Source organism: Oenanthe melanoleuca, chromosome 8 (genome assembly GCF_029582105.1).
Source record: "Oenanthe melanoleuca isolate GR-GAL-2019-014 chromosome 8, OMel1.0, whole genome shotgun sequence".
Lineage (NCBI taxonomy): Eukaryota > Metazoa > Chordata > Aves > Passeriformes > Muscicapidae > Oenanthe > Oenanthe melanoleuca.
The window spans coordinates 41,857-61,312 of record NC_079342.1 but is presented as its reverse complement, the minus strand read 5'-3'; the positions used below and the strand labels follow the sequence as shown (position 1 = coordinate 61,312).

Genomic DNA, 19,456 nt, shown 5'->3' with positions numbered 1-19,456 from the left:
AAATTATTATTTGAATGGTGATCTGAAAACTGTCTGAATAATTTTGGATGTAATAGAATTAAGTTTGGAAAATTTCATGTTAGCTAGATATCTGTAAAAACTGATACACAGGGACTCCTAAACCTGTACACAGACTGAGCTGCAATGGTACTATACCAGGCGCTGTGCAATATGAGAAAAGGTTGTTTCTGCAGAAGTAGGTGTCAAGTTAGTGTCTAAAGCACAGAACTGGCTCAGAGTCCCCCTCAATTTCAACAGAAAAATAACACGATATGCTTACTGTATAAGACTACATTTATTATAACTAGTTTGAAGATTTTCCAGTTTGTGATGGGTAACCTAACCCTAATTTGAAACTTGTCTTCTATTGCTGGTAGTGTATCAATTTAGAACAAAACAACTGAAAAGCATAATCCTAGATGTAAATCCACAGACACAGAGGCATTAACAACAATCCTGAATGCTCAGTCTAGACTGAAATTATTATAGGACTAAACCCCATGCACATGAATCATTAGATATGTACCAGCTATTTGTGGAATTAATGAAGACGTGATCACAAAAGATAAAATCCTCTGGGAACATTTTGACAATGCTTGTTGTTCAGAAGAAGGGGTAGTCAGTGATAACCCAGCCCAATATCTGCTTCACTATAGGAATGGGCCATGGGCCTTCCTAGCATCTTAACAAGTGTTCAGGATCCAAAAGCTGGGCATTTGGGTAAATACAGATGCTGCATCAGACCCCCACTCTTTTCTAAGAGGGAGGAGATATCCTTACAGAATTTGCAGCAGCTCCATAATACGACACACTCATTATACATAAATGACATGAAAAGTTTATTTCAGCTGCTGGAGGGAGAGGGAGGAAGTAAAGAGAGAATCGGAGCCCACTACAGATGTGAACATTTAATGTCAATGTTGAACACATGAGTATTTAACAGACTGACAAGTAACTTGTGTAGAAGAAACATCTCAAAGACAAATCAAAACTGGACCAATATAGAAGGTAAAACATGATTTAGGGGATTTGGGGAGATTTCTCAGAATAGGTATTAATCTTAGCAACACTGAGAAAGCTTTTAAGAGAGTTGTGAAAAAATATGAGAAGATTGAAGCTGTATAAATAAGAATTTGGTTTACTCTGATAAAAGATCAGAAAATTCCTTCCCAGTCTCAGAAGTAGAACAAGTTTCACCTCCTTATAAAAAGTCACAAAACCCAAGCATTTTACAGTCCTAGACTCAGCTTTATGCACTGCAGACGCACCTTAACATTTTGAGAATAACAATAAGCAATGAAATCATAATGTATATAAGAACTTGCTGTCTGGAAGGTATCATTTTCTCGGTTAAAAATGCTTAATATTAGGCCTAGATGCCTAAAAGTTAATCTCTGGTTTAATCTCCAACTCATTCCTAGAAAATGATGTCTTATTTTTGATAAATATTAATATTCATGTAAATTATAACTAGAAATAGTTTCTGCTCTTATATGTGACAAGGTTGTAATATCCTGTGAAACCTGTGAAATCCTAGGAACTGGAAGCAGTAAATATTGAAAATTGAGCCTTTAGCATTACAGTTTTATTGTTGAATCAACTCCAGTGCTTTTTTCTTAGAGTTATCTGGGATTGAAAAGTACAGTCAAAAAATATGATACTGCTAATAAAGAACTAATACACTGTTATTATTGCTGTTATTGTTGTTGAAAGTCCCCATTAAAACTGCATTTTTTAGTGTTACACTTTTCTCTGAAATGTATGGAGCCAGATGCTAGTGCACAGATACCAAAGAGGTGGACTGGAAGCACATAAACTTAACATTCAGCTATGAAGATGCTGCTAACATGCTTTGCTACATGGAATTTATAGCAGTAAGGTTTCTGTGGCTAGTAACTCTGCTCCTGGTGCCATGAAGAATTCTACTCTGTCTTTCCTAATGGTACTCTAAGCAAATGCCCTCAGGACACATGTACTTGGTGCCAGTGCAGGTCACAGCACTCTTTATGTTCTTCAGATACTGTGCCTAAATTATGACTGAGCCTACAGACAGCATTGCCACAGGACACCTCATCTCATCTCAAGACCTTGAGGGAACTGCACACAACATAAATGTCACGGTGTGCAGTCTGAGTTTGCCTGCTCCATGAGCCACCACAACACAGTATTCATCCTCTGGTGATGCAAACAAAAGCTATTGCAAAACTGAAGTGTCAGTGTGTGCAGAGAAGACTCCACAGTGCATGCTTGGACCCTACTTTTTCCTACCTTCTGTTAATCCACTTATCTCTTTAAAGAATGGAACGTGAAGAGAAAGACATTATATCTGTACTATATTATATAAAAATGTGAAATATGTAAATTTATTATCAGCACTCATTAAATATCCCAAATCTCTGGAGAAACTAAAACACCCCCAACTATTAACTAGCAATTTTGCAACAACTGTATTTTACGTACTGTTTCTTTCCGTGTGTGGTCTGTGAGTAAACACATATATTCTAAATTTTAATTAGAAGGATTTTCTTCACTGTGATTCTAAACTGCAAGATTTTAATACTCCAGGGTGACATGTGTCCACATGTTATTGCAAAATAACACTTTTTGTACCTTTATTTAGCTAGCATGCTGCATACTTCGTTTGCAGTTGAGCAGACTGTTCTGCTAAGAGAGCAATCCCTTTGTAATAGGGAGACCTTCATGGAATTCTGCTGGCTAAAAAATAAGTAGAACATGTTCAAGGATTCATAAGTGCTATTTCCATTATCTGTGACCTCCAATATTCAAGGTCCTGTCATATATTTCCTTCTGTTCTGTCAATGTCTTTCAACCCTCATTTCCTAGTTCACATTCTTAAGTAATTCTCCATCCTGAATCCCAAATTATTCTCCCTTCTCTTCCTATCCACATTTTTATTACCATTTTGCTGCCATATATGAAGTGAGTCCACTCCTGAATGACAGGTTTCCATTCTGTTCACCCTTAGAGATAAAAATATTTCATACTTTTTTAATGTGGAGAGCACATCCAAAATCAAAAGGTTACCTAAGAAGGTACATAAAGAGCAAATAAATCAAATAAAGGGAATACTGCATACTAAATCTGCTTTCTGTACCTTAGAATGCATAGCACTAATTAAATATCTCAGTGAGCAGTAGCATTTGTCTAGTCTCCTCTGAAATGGTGTCATTTACACTGCACCATCACCCGTTAAAACAAAATTAGCTCTTCATGTCCCCTAAAACATTTTGCCTGTCAAGAGTCAATCTGTTTGGAAACCTATCACAGAAAATAACTGCAAAGAGTAAAATCAACATTCCAACAATATTGTAAATTATGTAAGCTAACCAGAAACTAATTAGAAAAAAAGAGATGTTATGTAGAAACAACCCTGTCTTGACAGAAAGACTAATAAAAGGAAATGTCAAAAAAGGGCTGTTTATGTTATAAGAAGAAAAATATTCATTTTGATATACATTCCTTTTCTGGATATAATTTAGCACTATGAATTCAGAAGTTGAGATTCTAAATCTTGCAAATCTTTTTTAACTTGCTCAGTTAAAAAGACAGGTATCTCTATGGATTCCAAAGGAAAAGGCCCAGACTAAGTCTTTCCTGTAAGTTGAATGAGATTTGAACTAGTCTGAAATAGTGGTTCATAAACTTCATCTTTCTCTACTGCTTCTAAACTGTATCTTCTCGTTTGCTTTTTTGTAAGACAGATGGAGTTCTTAAAGAGCAACCTAAATTTGTGTGGCAATTACTACAGAAATTCCAAGAAAAACTGCAAACATATGCACTGAAAATAGCAAGAAATTTTGAATTTCTCTCATGTTTTAAGCAGCAGACCTTATGCTAGAGAAACTGATGCCAAAGATAAGTATCAGAGGTTTTTTGACTGCCCTTTTGCTATTTTCCGGAAGGTTTTCTCTACTCTAGTAATTCAGTATAGACTCACCTAAGGTGAAGAGACATCTATAAACTGAACTAGGGGCATAAAAAATGTAAATAAGCAGACTTAAGGGATCCTGATACAAGCAGACCACACAGACAGTAATTTAAAAGTTGAGATCACGGTCAGTAAGCCAAGAGGAAAACAGGACTGGTCGACAGACTTGCCTGGTGGGAGAGGCTTGGTTTCCAATCTCAAAGTACTAATTTTATGTTAAAGAGCTTTCAGAAAAAAAACTCAAAATGAATGAACAAATCAAAGGGGGAAAAAAAACCCCAAACAAATTCACAAACAAAACAAACAAACAAAAAACCCAACAAAATCAAGCAATCAACCAACCAAACCCCCCACACACAAAAAAAAAAAAAAAAAAACACCAACCAACCAACCAAAAAAAAACCTCCAAAAAACAAAACCCCAAACTAACTCGTTCAGGACTCCCCTTGCCCTTTTAGCCAGAGCATTCCCATACAGGAATTACTCTGTCGAGATTTTTACAGCAGTAGAGCTCTTCTGAATGTTTGCCTATTCAGATTCCCCAATCACCTAAACAAGACTTATGTCATTGCTAAAAAAACATGTGGTCTGCTATAGCAGTGTCTTTTTTTTATGTGCTGATTCCAGGATGACAGGATTGTGGGGTTTTTTTGTTTGGTGCTAGTTTTTGTCTGGCTGGGTATTAAAATTGGACTGATCAAATGTTTTAGAATGATTATGTTTTCGGCTTTCCAGACTTCTTTCCCTGTCAATGCAACAACAGAAATATTTGTTCTTGAGCTTAAAAGACACAATACCAGATGCCCATCTAAACTGTGATTAATGGGGCTTCATTAACGATTAAGTAGAGTAAAATAATCTTCTGGAAGGGAAAAAAGGAAGGAATGAAATAAAGAGTGGAAAGCAAGTGGAAATGGAAACAATCAGGTAAAGTAAGGGAAACAGGAACAAGATGATGTAGAAGAGTAAACTGAAGAACAAACTGTAGCACAAGGGTAGGAGTTTACAAGACTGATCAGGTATCCAAGAACAGCAGCAAATTATCCATTATCACTAAAGAAAAGTCCAGCACAAGTTGTATTTAGTCAGCAACCTAAAAGCATTTAGTTAAAATTGGACTTCGGTTTCCTGACAGGTACAAAATGGAATAAACTATTCAAAAAATCAATTTATGAATCAAAATTTTGAATCTAAAGCACAGGAATTTTGTAATTAACAACAGTGTGAACTGAAAGAAGTTCAAATCCTAGCAAGTTTTCAAGATATATTTCATAATATGATTTACAAAGGGTTGTTTCTTGAATCTTAGGTATCAGCAATAATTTCTTTTAATGCATTTAACAATTTTCTAACTAACAATACACTCATCCACTGAATCCACTGAAGTCAAACTGTAACTGCAGTAAACTGTGAAAAAATGAGAATTTGATAGCCACAATATGTTACTACTTGATTTTGATTTCTGGATAATACACTAATTAAATGATTCCTGAATGCTAACAACAAAGACAGAACCCTAAAGGTAATGAGCATATAGTGGTAAAATGCAGAATGAAGTGACAAGATGTGTATATCCTGAGTGCTTTAGAAAACGCAATAAGGAATGTGACTGAAGGAAAATTACCTGAAACATAATAATGTATTTTCCTATTATTAACAGACAAAATGAAGGCTAAAAAATGGTTTTCTTCTTAGAGTACCTTTTGTGAGACATCTCAATTACTAAATCTAATCAAAGTTTCTATACAAACTGAAAGGATAAGTATAGATTAAATGGGACAAGTGGGGAATACTAGGACACAGAAGACTGACTTTCTGGTCTCACATGCCAGAAGGCTGCTCCAAGTTATTATTCTATTCTAAGGATTGAAGCCAATGCTTTTCAATTCTGGGCTTTTTTAGACATACCAATAATTATCCTCAGTCTCTCTTCCTGCTTCACTACAGGCTAGGAAAAAAAGTTTAAATTTGCTTCAGTTTGATTACTATCCTAATAGGAAAATTACATCAGTTTGCCAGTGACTCTGTAGTCTTACAAAACACTTTTAACTATGTGTTTGCTGATTATTTTATGCCAAGACATGGTTCCCCTTTCCCTCGCTGTGATTTGGATACCTACCCGGCTAAACCCTACTTTGTTATGCAACTTGTGCTGCAACACTGAAGCAACTGTGTGTCCTTACAGAACATAAAAAGCCATCATTCAGAGTTGAAAAAAAAAAATAGATGGCAGTAGATTGGCCCCCCACTCTTTAATACTTTCCACCTACTAGAGAATTCAAGTGAAAAATTGTTCCACAGTGCACATTCCATCCTACTGGTATCCCCAGAATAGAAGTGTTTCAACTGTTCAGCACAGTGCATCACCAGGAATAAATACATCAAGCCAAGCAGAGCTTGCATTAGGTATTAAGACCTATTATTTCTGGGATACTCTGACATTCTGACATAGTATCAATACAATTACATTTACAATTGCTTTGAGTGCTACTGGGAAATGGTCTTGAAGCATGAACAACTTCTCACACATTCTGCAAGTCTCCCATCTTGAGCACAAGTCATTTAAACTTAACAAGAGGCTTTCTTTACCAAATAAACATTTCCTCATCTTTTTCTAACATGATAGTACATGGCAATGTTCTTCTTAGTACTTCTAGAGGAAGATTTTCTGATGGCCAAAAGATTTCTTTTATTACAGATTCAGCATGTTAACTCAACAGAAGATTTGGAAAAGATTTGCAAACAACTTTCAACTGCACAGAAAATCTGCTGCAAAGTGCCTTCTACCTAGTTCTAAGAAAGCTGCAAAACAAATTAACAAAATCACCTCCAACAACTTCTTGATCAATGTTTATCACTACTGAGGTTTTGCCAAAGAAAATGGGAGCTTTCCTACAGGGGTGCATCAAGCATTACAGAGGATTCACAGCTGGAAGTCAAGTATAAACTTTTCCTGAGAGAAATCTTGTGTTCTAAATACAATTATATTTTAACAATCTGCAATTACCTCCAAGAAAGTTCTGATGGTGAAATATGCTGCAAATGTAACAGAGAAAAAAGCTTTGGATTCCTTGCTTTTTGCTCATATTTATTTTGATGTAGGTCAGATTTGTAGAATTGAAACCATTAGAGTGAGAATAGGATGGAAAAATCAAAATTTCTCTAAAACACAGGACAACAGTGAAGAAGCATGTGATAAACTAAAACTGCATTATGTAACAAAAAGACAGATTGACAGAACAGAGAGAGAAAAACAGACAATAATGAAAGACAAAACAGATACTTCAGATGCCAAATGCATAGATGATGTCTAATAGATGCCTGTAATGACAACATCTATAGTACAGGAAGTTGACATCTGTACTAATAATTTGCATAAACTTTCTTTATCCTTGCAGGGATGCAACCTCACAATTATTTAGAAGCATCTACATGAGTAACATTAGCAGCATTTGGTTGAGGGATTGTGTCAAATGGTCAGGAGGAAGCTGTGAGTAACCACAAGGTAACCTACCACAGCTTTTGTAGTGCAGCCAAAGCAGCAGAGAAAGACAACATAATATGTAGCTGTCATCGAATGTAAACATAGCCCACAAAAATATAAGTACATAATTTAATCTTCTAATCAAATATTTAGCTTTCATCTATCTTAGAAAAAGAAAAGGTAAGGACACGGGTGAAGAATAAACCAATCCCAGCTGTAAGTGGAAATTATGTACAAGAGAATAGCAAGGGAAAGCACACACATATGGCTGTGCCCTTTATGACACTAATCATGACTGATATCAAAGTTAAAATGCACTAACATCAGGAAAACATGTTTTAAGGTATCCCAAGGGTTTGCAAGTGCTCATCAGGTCTGCATGAGAGGATGAGCAGACAGGCCAAGACAGTGTAAGCATGTTTGAAAGGTCAAAAAAGGGCAAAGCTATACAGACTGCAGCTGTAAGTGCCCCAGAAAGGCTCTCGGGGTCACACAATGAGAACTGGATCCACTTCCTCTTCCAGTTTCATTTATTATGCAGGCTACTAGCAGAATTTTACCAATAAACAAGAGAACCTTTCCAAATAAATAGCAGTCTGTATTAAGGACCACTGTCATTCAGTTGTCTTAGTTTGGTTGGACAACTACAACTTACTATTTTAAAGGCAAAATCAATACAGGCAAATTCAATACTTTAAAGCCAGTTCACTGCAGGATGCCTTCTAAAGATAATCTTTGGTAGAGACATAAAACTATGATACTTTGCCTCGAAGTATAACAGAAAATGGTTAGAGACTACATAGTTTAGCACGTGCCCATTAGGACTAGTCAAATCTAATGAACTTTAATTCCCACACTGAGTGCAGTATTATCATTAACTGGTCCCACTAACTGAACTGACCCAACAGCTTAAAACAAGTCAAAAAACAGGTGAGCAAAAATACATTAACTGACCATCGACATCCCCCAGGAGTCACACTGTGGGGACAAAAAAGAAACACTTCCCCACATTGTTCATTGTTCCTTTACCATGCCATCCTTTCTTACTATATTTTTCTTATATTTTGAGTGACACAGAGCACAAATAAACAACATTTGTAGGTTTTCTCATATATCTTATTCTGGCAGTGGTTACAGTGTACACAACAGGGAAGAGTCTTGGAAGAAAGCTCTTGGAGGTTGGGGCGTTTTTTGGGTTTTTTTTGCTTGAAGAGCCACATTTCCAGCTGTACTATACAGTTTCATTGATAGTCACTGGCTCAGAATTCTAGTGCACTTGTTTGTTTATTTGTTTACAGATTCACTTGATTTGGGGTTACTTTCACTTTGCTAAGAAATTTTCACAGATTTCTCTTCCTATTCTGCTTGTCAGTATCCCAAACCACTCATTCACTGTCTACAGATTTTTGATTCCCCAGTTGAAAGGAAATCTTTCATTATAAAAGGATTAGAAGAAAAAGACAAGTTTCCAGTAGCTGAGGTCTCTTTATTATCTTCTCTATAATTCCAAAATAAGCTTCCAGACAGCTGCCAAGATGTTTGCTTTCCTTCCAACAAGAGACCAAAAAGGTGGCTAACCTCAAGCTTGTGGATGGTGTTACATGGCTCTTGCCACAATAATTAGTCACTTGTGAAGAGCATAAACTAGCAAGGATCTGCTCTGCATGAACTACATAACTAGAAATACAATATAATGTAACATTATGTTACTTGCTTTCCAAATGAAATAATGCATTCCTAGTTACAATAATTCTGTTAGCAATATATATATATGCATATTATATACATATTTACCTAAACACATGCACAAATATATATATATATATCTGTATGAAACAACTGTATTATCTCACAAATCCTACACAACCTTTAAATTACTTATGGGGTAAATATATGAGTTCAAAAGTATTGGTCACAGGGCACATAATTTCCCTGTTTATAGCAGTTGCCTAGATGCTAGCACAGATATTGCATTGTACTGAAACCAACAAAAAGGCACATTCACAGATACAGCTTATTGCCTTTTGTCTGACAGAATAAAGCAACAGCATAGGAATTATTTAACATTCTGCCAGGGAGGGGGTGGAATCTAAAAATAAATACTGTATTTTGCTACACTTAGCTAGCAACCTGATCATCTCCAAGAAATTATAACTCCTACAGAAGAATATCAATGATGAAAATACCAGTTAATTTTCACATAATATCAACTACAAATAATCTTATATTATAAATACCAGAGGTATTATTCCACATATTCATTTATTTTAAAGTATACAGATTATAGAGGACACCAATTCAGCTACCAAATTTCACAGCACATCAGCTTGTACAAGTCTAGATGATCGGCATGCAGCACTTACTTTCTTCTACATACAATCAGCTGTGCAGAAGAGATAATTATGTGGTATCCCAGCCCACTCATGTTAGAGCTCCTCTTTCTGGTGAAACATACTCCTAAAGCACAAATGGGTTCCCACCTTATCACATCAGAAGCACACACAAAAGCATATTTTAAAAGATATCCACTGGTTAAAAGTAGGTACAAGCATGGGACTTCCTGCTGGAGAAGTAGCCCACCAAACATCTTTTGGGAACCTTAATCAGTGCTCCTCTTTAGGGAGAGAATCGCTTTAGGCAAAACTTCCTTTTCTTGGCAGATGTCACAGGTCAATCAAAAGCACCATTCCAGGTTTTAGTAAAACAGAAGACCTTTGACTTCACAGTACAGTCACTTGATGCAGCTCTCTTCAGCACAATCTAGGAAGGAAAGGATTATTTCATTTATGTGGAATGAGGCTGGAAAAATGCAAATATCCCTTAGTGAAGGAACAGTCAGATGTATCCCATCTCTGCCCATGAAAAGCTGCCCATAATCTGTATGGGCTTGTGGACAGCACTGAATTTCTACATCAGCAGTAGACTCTGTGTGATTATCCCACAAGCGAGAGAGATTCCCTCCTGGCTACTTTTATTTCTGGGTGCTTATAGCATCCCAGCTGCTGCATAGTGCTACAGCAGATGAATGTGAAAAGAGAAAACTCTTGGTGCTTCATATGGATTGCTGCTCTATTATTCAGAATGGCAGGTATAAAGCTATTTACATCTATACCTGAAGAGAAGTAACTTCCAGAGACATTCCAGTATCATAACAGCTTGGTACCAACAAATTCAGACTGAACAATATGAAAAAAAAAAAAAAAAAAAAAAAAAGCAGAAATATTCTGCTTAAACTTTAAAGATGCATGGGTATTATGTCCAAAATTATTCTCAGTCACTGTTGGGATCTGTTGGCTAAGAATACTTAGATATCTAAGACATCCACTTTAACTGTTGTCAGGCATTTATTTCCCATCATCCTAGCAAAAATAAAACACAGGTTTATTATAAACTTACTTTTCCTCCTTTTTTTTATTAGACTTGCCACCACTTTGCTACATCATCTTCATGAACTTTGAGTTCTGTGTATCACACCACCTACCAAGTAAGTACACACAGAAAATGAAATTGGAAAGAACTTTGAGGTTATTCTGTTAGTCTTCTTACAGGATTTCTTGGGTACTCCTTCACTGTTTCCTCAACCTCTGACTGAAACACCTTCTTCAAAGTCTCAAGTGAATCAGTGCAAGTTACACATGTGGAAATCTAAATGTCCAGGTTCACTTGTATGTCGTACAGTGCACAGTCATCTCATTTTCCTTACCTTCATTGTAAAAAAGTAAGGTTGTTAAAACATTTGGGTATTTACCTTTCCTGTATTAAACAAATCAGAGTATTATTCCATAAAACACACCTTGCTCATTACCTCATAGGAAAGCTCTTACATTTATGTGCTTTACTAGTGCTAAGTTAACATAATTTACACTATCCTGATAGATGCTTCTGTATTATTTTATTAGAATATAATACAGTAATGACACGCTGACTCCCTGACATAATACCCAGATGCTAAGGAATCACACTCGCAGATTTTGTAAATCTGACTGGCTCTGAGCCAGATACTAGCTACAGGAAACATAAACACTGTTAAGCAACTGTGAATGTGACGTGCCTTTACACTTCAGGAGTGAACGCAGAGCAAACATTTTCTCATACATAAGTGAAGATCAGTTTCTGAATTTACTAAATCACCTCCACATTTCTGTGTTTAACTGTAGCGCCATTTTTTCTTCTGACCAGATGATTATGGCAAATTTATTTTACTTCTGCTTATTATGTAACAGCAATAATTAATTAGCCGGTGCAGAATGAGATATTTATGACTCTAATATAAGGATACAATGTAAAGAAATACAGGCCTGGTGGAACAGGAGAGACTTTGAGAAGCACAGGTGCAAGATTGCATGATAATATACTATACAGGCTTGGGATAATAGTAGAAAGATTTTCCCCTCAATTATGTATTAGTTAAAAGATATAAGCAAGTTTAATTAGTCAGCAAGAAGCCTAGCTTATTAAATTCTTTCAGGATAATGTTCAGTGACAGTTATACATAACCCACCCAATAGCGTATAACTATGCGTAACAGTTCCATTAATCTCCTTACTTAGAGATGTTCTGGCTGGATCATCCTCGCTCATGGCTGAGCCAATACCTTACTACCAAGAATGGCTCAGCTTAAGTCAATAAGCTAAAAGATGTACAACATTCAAGTGCTAAAAGAATAACAAATGCAAAACCTGAATGCTTTCAGATACTCTAGAATCTTAGTTGGACTGGAATCTGCAGTAATTAATTTGGCTCAAGAAATATAAAGAAGTGCTAGAGCACTAGATGAGGAAAAATTGTACTACTTAAATCCTACCAGTTTTATTGCCTATTCACTTACCCACCAAGGCGTCTCTGGAATGCAATACTTTTCATATTTTCTTGGAACCACAAAATGGTTTGGGTTGGAATGGACCTTAAAGCTCATCTCATTCCAACCCTATGCCATGGGCATGGACACCTTCCACTAGACCTGGTTACTCAGAATCCCATTCAACCTGGCCTTAGACACTTCTAGGGATGGCACAGCCACAGCTTCTCTGGGCAACCAGTTTCAGAACCTAATCACCCTTGCAAAAAAAAATTTCTTCTTTATGTCCAACCAAAATCCGCTTTCAGTTAAAAACCATTGCCGCATGTCCTGTCAGTATAAATCTTGGGGAAAACATAAAAAAACAAAAAAACAAATGTTTCTCTATCTTTCTTTCAAACCCCCTTCATACAGATCAAAAAGCTGAACAATCTCAATTCTTTCGGCCTTTTTTCACAGCAGAGGTGCTCCAGTCTGCTAATCATCTTTGTGACCTTCTTTGGACCTGCTCCAAGATCCCTTGGAATGCTGGAGACAGATGCAGTACCTTCACATGGGGTCTTACCTGAGTGGAGCAGAGGGGCAGAATTACCCCCCTCAACCTGGTGTCTCACTTCTTTTCATGCAGCCCAGGACACAACTGGCTTTTTGGGTTGCAGGTGCACACTGCCAGACCATGGCAAATTTTTCATCCACCAGTACCCCAAGTCCCTCTTCTGCAGCACTGCTCTCAAACCATTCATCCCCCAGCTTGTGCTGATAATGGGGATCCACCTGACCCAGGTGCAGGACCTTGCAGTTGGCCTTGCTTGACTTCAAGCAGCTTGCAGATCCTCAAGGCTGTCATGGCCCCCCCTGAATGGCATCGCCTCCTTTTAGTGGATCAAGTGAATCACTCACCTTGAAGAATTTGTCTTTGTTGTTTATAAGTGCTGTGAGGAATCCTTGAGATTCCAAGGAAAGAAGTTTAGGGCATCTATTCCTCTGAAAAATAACCAGTGGCTGGCAAAGACAACAAACTCAAGAGAATAACAATTGCAGCAACCTAATTTAAAAGGAAAGCCACATTACATAAGCTTAATTTGAAAATCCTGCACTTTCTGCTTTAGAAGTCCTTAACGTCATGGGGTCTAACAAGGGAAAGAACCTTGCTTCCCAACCCAAGAGTAAAGTAATTGCTCAGGATTTCTGCAAATGTAGCAACACAATAAACATTACAACTATTAATATCCATACATGCAAATGATGTAAAAGGAACTAAACACACTGATGAAACAGCTCAAATAGCAAAAAATCTACAATTCTTCAAAACGCTGCCTTCCTCCCTACAGGTGCATAAAAATATTCACCCTTTCTTACCCATGCAACATATTTTCAAAATTAAGTTTAAAAGATTACTGTATTATGACAGTAAAACACTTGGTATCACTCATCATGACTTTACTAGAGTGTTCTTGCTTCAGTAAGTGTACTTACAGAACTTTATTAGAAAGCTATTTTCCCCTTCCTGAATACTGTGTTTCTGCTCTTCTTTTAGAATAATACTTCCACTCTTTCTGCCATCAGTGCTGAACATCTCTGATCCTAGGCCTACATTCTCTCTCTCTGCAGTAACCTGCAAAACCATTTGAATTCCATAGGAGTAGAAAAAGGTTATCTCAAAAGTTAAATTACTTCAGAACTCACCAATTTTTATTTCACTTTAGCCTTGTGCCTTGTCTTCTCTTCCTAAAGGCTTTTTTTTTTTTTATTTCCCTTTTTCAAAGGAAGCAAAGCCATGGATTTTCCTTTAGTCAGATCAAGGTTCAGACCATAGCAGTGAAATAAGAACCCAGATTTTGCCAAGGTGTAAACACGTCATACAGCATGCCTGTGGTACCGTAGCAAAGGCTGCTTCACCAAGCCACGTTTACTCTTCTGTGTAACTCGGCTCATTGCTCACCCTGGAGCAGCAGACCCGTCCTAAGGAGGTTTGCTCATTCTGCACGATTGTTTTGCCACGCAAATCTCGCGCACACTGGAAGAGGAAATCGGCTTTATAGCGACACCTTCAAACAGGCTGAGCGGCTTTGCAAACCCAGTGTGCCCCATCGCAAATACATCGCCTTCCAAGGAGCAATTAAAGCAGAGCGCAAACACCCTGATGAAGTTCTGTCCCCGGTGACCTTCCCGCGGCGCCGGTTGCAGGACCAGCGGGAAGCTCCCGCTGCACGCGCCCCGAACAGCGGCAGCCACAGGTACCGCGGCTCAGCGGGCTGTGCCCCGCACACCGCTCCGGGCACATCCCGGCCCCGCACACCGCTCCGGGCACATCCCGGCCCCGCACACCGCTCCGGGCACATCCCGGCCCCGCACACCGCTCCGGGCACATCCCGGCCCCGCACACCGCTCCGGGCACATCCCGGCCCCGCACACCGCTCCGGGCACATCCCGGCCCCGCACACCGCTCCGGGCACATCCCGGCCCCGCACACCGCTCCGGGCACATCCCGGCCCCGCACACCGCTCCGGGCACATCCCGGCCCCGCACACCGCTCCGGGCACCCCCCGGGCCCGCACACCGCTCCGGGCACCCCCCGGGCCCGCACAGCGCTCCGGGCACCTCCCGGGCCCACACAGCGCTCCGGGCACCCCCGGCCCCGCACAGCGCTCCGGGCACCCCCGGCCCCGCACAGCGCTCCGGGCACCCCCGGCCCCGCACAGCGCTCCGGGCACATCCCGGCCCCTTACACCGCTCCGGGCACCCCCCGGGCCCACACAACGCTCAGGGCACCCCCGGCCCCGCACACCGCTCTGGGCTTCCCACGCTCGGCTCGGCCCGGCCCGGCCCGGCCCGGCCTGCGCACCCGCCGCCCGGCCCCTCTCTCCCCAGAACGCGGACAAAGCGGCCACAACGCACCTGCTCCCGCGGCGGGGGCGGCGGCGGAAGCTCCAGGTCTGCCCGCCCCCATCTCTGCGCCCGCCGCCTCTTTCCCTGAACCGATCGCCCTGCTTGCTCCAGGCCGGGCCAGGTGCTCCGGCGTCCCGGGGTCTACCTCCGGCACGGGAGAGCCTGCGACCGCCGCGCTCCCACATTCATCAAGGGAAACAAACTCCGTGAGCCTCTGGCCGCCGCTGCCCGCCGGGCGTATCCGCGCTGTAAACAGGCCGGAGGGCAGTCCAGGCGCCGGCCGCCCCCGCCCCAGCACCTGCGCTCGCCCCGCCGTGCCCCGCGCTCACCGTAGAGATGTGCGGAGGCTTCGCCCTTCCTCGCCATCGTCTCCCGCCGCCCTCCGCGCTGGCACTGCCGGGGCACAGCCAGGGGCCCGGCGCCTCCGCCCGCCGCTCAGCGCGTTCTTTGTTGCCGTGAAGGCATGAGAGGCGGCGGCGGCGGCCGGGCAGCCTCCGCTCCGCTCTGCCGCGGCCGCCCGCAGCACCGCCCGCACCCCACGCCCACCCTCCCGTCCCGCCGGCTCCGCGGCGACGCCTGCGCCGACCCGCGGGGGCGGTGCCGGTGCCCGGGTCGAGAGGAGGGGGAGCGCAGGCGGAGCGGCCGCGCCGCGGGCCGGCGAGAGGAGCCGGGACGGGCCACGCGTCGCCAACTTCGCTTGGGCCCGGCGGCAACTTCGGCATCCGGCGAGAGCGGGGCCGGACCCGGCGGGGCCGTACCTGGCTGCGCGGTTTCCATCCTCCCGCACCAACCGCCGCTGGCCGCAGCCGGGTGCGCTGCCCGTCTGTGCCCCTGCCGTGCGCGGAGCCCGGAGGTGTTGCCGCTGGTGGGGAGCGGCCGGCCGGCCCCGGAGCCGCTCGCCGCCCGCCCGGGCCCCGCCGGGACGCAGCTCCCTTGGCGGAGCTGTCCGTGCCGCCCGTGCTGAGCGCCGGGCCGGCTGGGCCGCCCTCGGCAGCAGCCTCGTGCCCAGCAGCCGGCACGGGCTCCCGGGCCGCAGGACGGCCACGCGTTCTTACGTGCTCAGCGACAGACGTGCGTCCGTCTCCCGACGGGGGGAACTGTGTTGGTTCTGGGTTGGCGCATTTTCATGATTCAGTCAAAAAACACAATCAGTACTGAGAAATACGTATTTCAAGTCATAAACTTTCCATCAGTTGATATCCTCCCCCATGCGTTTTATCTGAATGGGGCAACGGCCACTTAGTCTGACTGCTGAAAGTCATACAGCACAAAATATCCCTACAGCAAAAGGCCACTATACGCAGATGTCATGATGCTATTAGTCTGTTGTCACTAAGTCCAACACAAAGAGTATTCGGTAAGGGAAAACATTCTGAAATGACAGAAGTACACCTGGCGGCCATTACTTATATTTTCAGATGTGAGCCTTAGAGGAAAAGTTACTTTCCAAGGCTTGCAAATAAAGGTATGCTTTCAAAAATTTGCTCAAGACCTCAAAAGCACATGGCTCATTTATTTATGAGTAAATTAATGCCTATAGATCATGGCAGTTGTTGCTATGCTTGTATGGAAATATAAACCAATCACCTGTGCACTAGTGAAAGTATGTTTTTCTTACATACATGATCTGTGTATCATCAGGTCTTGTAGATGTAGCTGCCTTGGCTAGTTTCAAGAAAACTAAATCAGGCATATGTACGGCCTTATCCATCCTCCTAGAGGGCTCAGTTCAGGTTAGTCACTCCAATAATTACTGAATTTCACATACGTAGTTTTATCTGCTAGTAGTGGAAATACTAGGGGGAGTCAGTCATCCTATTCCCCCCCAGCCCATATATTGAATTGTTAGAATTTATACTTTTAAACATTATATTTTCAAATGAGTACTTGCTTCCTTCAGTCATCCCACTTCATCAGAGTATTACCTGGGCAGAGGTTTATGATTCTGTGCACTGCCTGTGATCTACAAATTTAACAAGAGTTCCTTGTTAACCTCATCCCCCTATCCTCTAGGCAACTTACCTAACCTAGCAACCCAGGATGCCTGTCTGTGCTCCAGGAAATGGACCTCAAGTAAATACCTAATGTGGAAAAGGGTTGACATATTTTGCTATCTAAGAAGAAATTCTTATTTCATCTCAGTGATGTGGACTAGGAAAAAAATTCAGACAATCTCACCTACAGAAGAAAGAGCTTCTGGTGTCAAAGACTGAGTCAAACATGAGAAAAGTGGCATAGGACAGCTTTGTAAGAAGGAAGGAGGTGTACTAATGTTTTCTGGCTCATTCTGATAGGCCATGGCAACTTAAAGGTAGCAGGGCATGACCAGATTTGATAGTCAGAGCTTAAGTAGCAAACTTGAGTTCTACAGCTCAGTGTTCTTCTGCTCCCCTTGTGCAGAGAATGTGTCTATACACAGTGTATTGGTTTGGCATGGCCTTGCACTGGCCTTGGGCCAGTGTCAATCCACAACAATAGCCTACCTTCAAGAATGAATATTGGAATCTCAACAATAAAATACACAGGTAATACATGTAGTATAGCCTGTTGTACAAATAAATATATAAAATACATAAGTATCACATATGATATATATATCATATATATAGTACAGAGCATATACAATGCCTATCTTTTGTCTATATTACACAGTTTATGTTAAATAGTATTTATATCCTCCAGGAGAAGAAGTAACTTTTGACTTGGTTCTGACTACCAGAACCAAGGATTAACTTAAAAATACTCTAAAATAAGAGAGAAAACTTGCTAAAAATAATTCAAAAGGTTAGAACAGTGCTAAAAACTACAAGACATCTATTCAGATAGATAGAAGGCTATGTAAGGAGACCACTTTGAGACACAGCAGACCATCTTTGTATATTCATGTTTCTCCAGAGAGCCTGAGAAAGGGCAGAAGCAAGTCACCAGGACTAGACAAAATTAAAAGGGCAGTAGCTATAAACAAGGAAGAATATTCCTATATTCCTGTAACCTATCAAAATAGGGAATGGTTGTGTTCAAGTGAGTAAATGATAAAGGATCACAAAATCCACAGATACATTTCCAACATTATAAACCCTCAGGTTTGCATCTTATCAGGTGTAAAGTCCCAGTTTGCCTGCAGTTTATTGAGAGGCAGTTTGTTTCTTGTCTTTGTCACTGTTATCTTTGACTGTCAAGTTTGTGTCTCATCCCTGACTCCCTTACCATTTGTCAGTCAGGTCTCTGTCTCTTCATGTTCTTGGTTGTGGCTTCCTCTGTTTCTGCACTGCAAAGTTTCATGATCAGATATCCCTAAAGAAGCACACATGTTCATTTCACATATCCTTATGAAAAATACTTTTTAAAAATCTGAAAACTAGTCAAAAATTTGTTAAATTGGTAGGGTCACCCATGGAATCTCAAAAGCTTGTATGTTGGGACACTCATTCTGGATACTCATCAAAGATTTAAAACAGGAGAGGAATACTGAAGTGGGAAAATTTGATGCCAATAGTTACGGGGCTGAAAGAATTTCAGGTAAGTTCAGGGCAAATAAAATGTAAAATGACATGGACAAGGGGTGCAGAGAAATAATTATGTACAAAGATGAGCTTTGAGTTGACCATTACATTCCACATCCTGTTATCAGAGATAATATTTGAAAATTTTCACTTCGGTGTTCAGAGGTATTAAAAAAAGTGTAACAGAAAATCACACAAAAAGACCACAGAAGTTATACTTTTATCTTTTTGCAAGAACATGAGTGACTCTATGATTCTGATTCTTTGACACAAAGCTAAGACATTGCAGAAAGTACTCAAAGATGATTATTCAGCTCAGAAAAGAAATTGCTATGGGGATATCAACACTTTTTCTTTAAATTAAATCTTTGATCCAAAGAGGATGACTGCCTCAAAGATGTTATGTTTGAATGTGCCTGTTTGAATTCCAGTAGTAGGGGCCAAAAATGAATTTAGCAGATGTCTGATTAAAAAGAAGCAACCTGAAGTGGTTCTTCATAGTGTAGTAACTAAACTGTGGCTCCCAACACATTTAAAAAGTAACCAGTCAAGTTAATGGAAGAGACATCTATGAAGCATTATCAAACACAAAGGTATCACCTCCAGCTCAGGAAACTTGTAAATTGAAAAATGTTTGGAGTGTAGAAAAAAAATTAGAAAAAAAAAGAGATAAAAATTATCACTATGTTATTGGTAAATTATCTGTTCTGGAAGCATTTCCTGACCATTCTTCATTGCACTGCCATAAACTGGATACTATGCCAAATGGGTCCTTGGTCTCACCTAGTCCAAGTTTCAGCTATTCATGTTGTAAAAGGCCTCATTGTTTGTCA

The 19,456-nt window shown here is 40.9% G+C and overlaps 1 protein-coding gene across 1 annotated transcript in view; it reads right to left on the bottom strand.

Moving 5' to 3' along the window:
* The window catches only part of SLC44A5 (solute carrier family 44 member 5), a 62,357-nt gene extending 46,693 nt beyond the window's left edge, over positions 1-15,664 (bottom strand). Inside the window, exon 1 of the mRNA XM_056497651.1 lies at positions 15,450-15,664. Coding sequence (XP_056353626.1) covers positions 15,450-15,486 — 37 coding nt within the window. The 5' untranslated portion in view covers positions 15,487-15,664. The remainder of the gene's footprint in view (positions 1-15,449) is intronic.
* Positions 15,665-19,456: the final 3,792 nt, after the last annotated feature.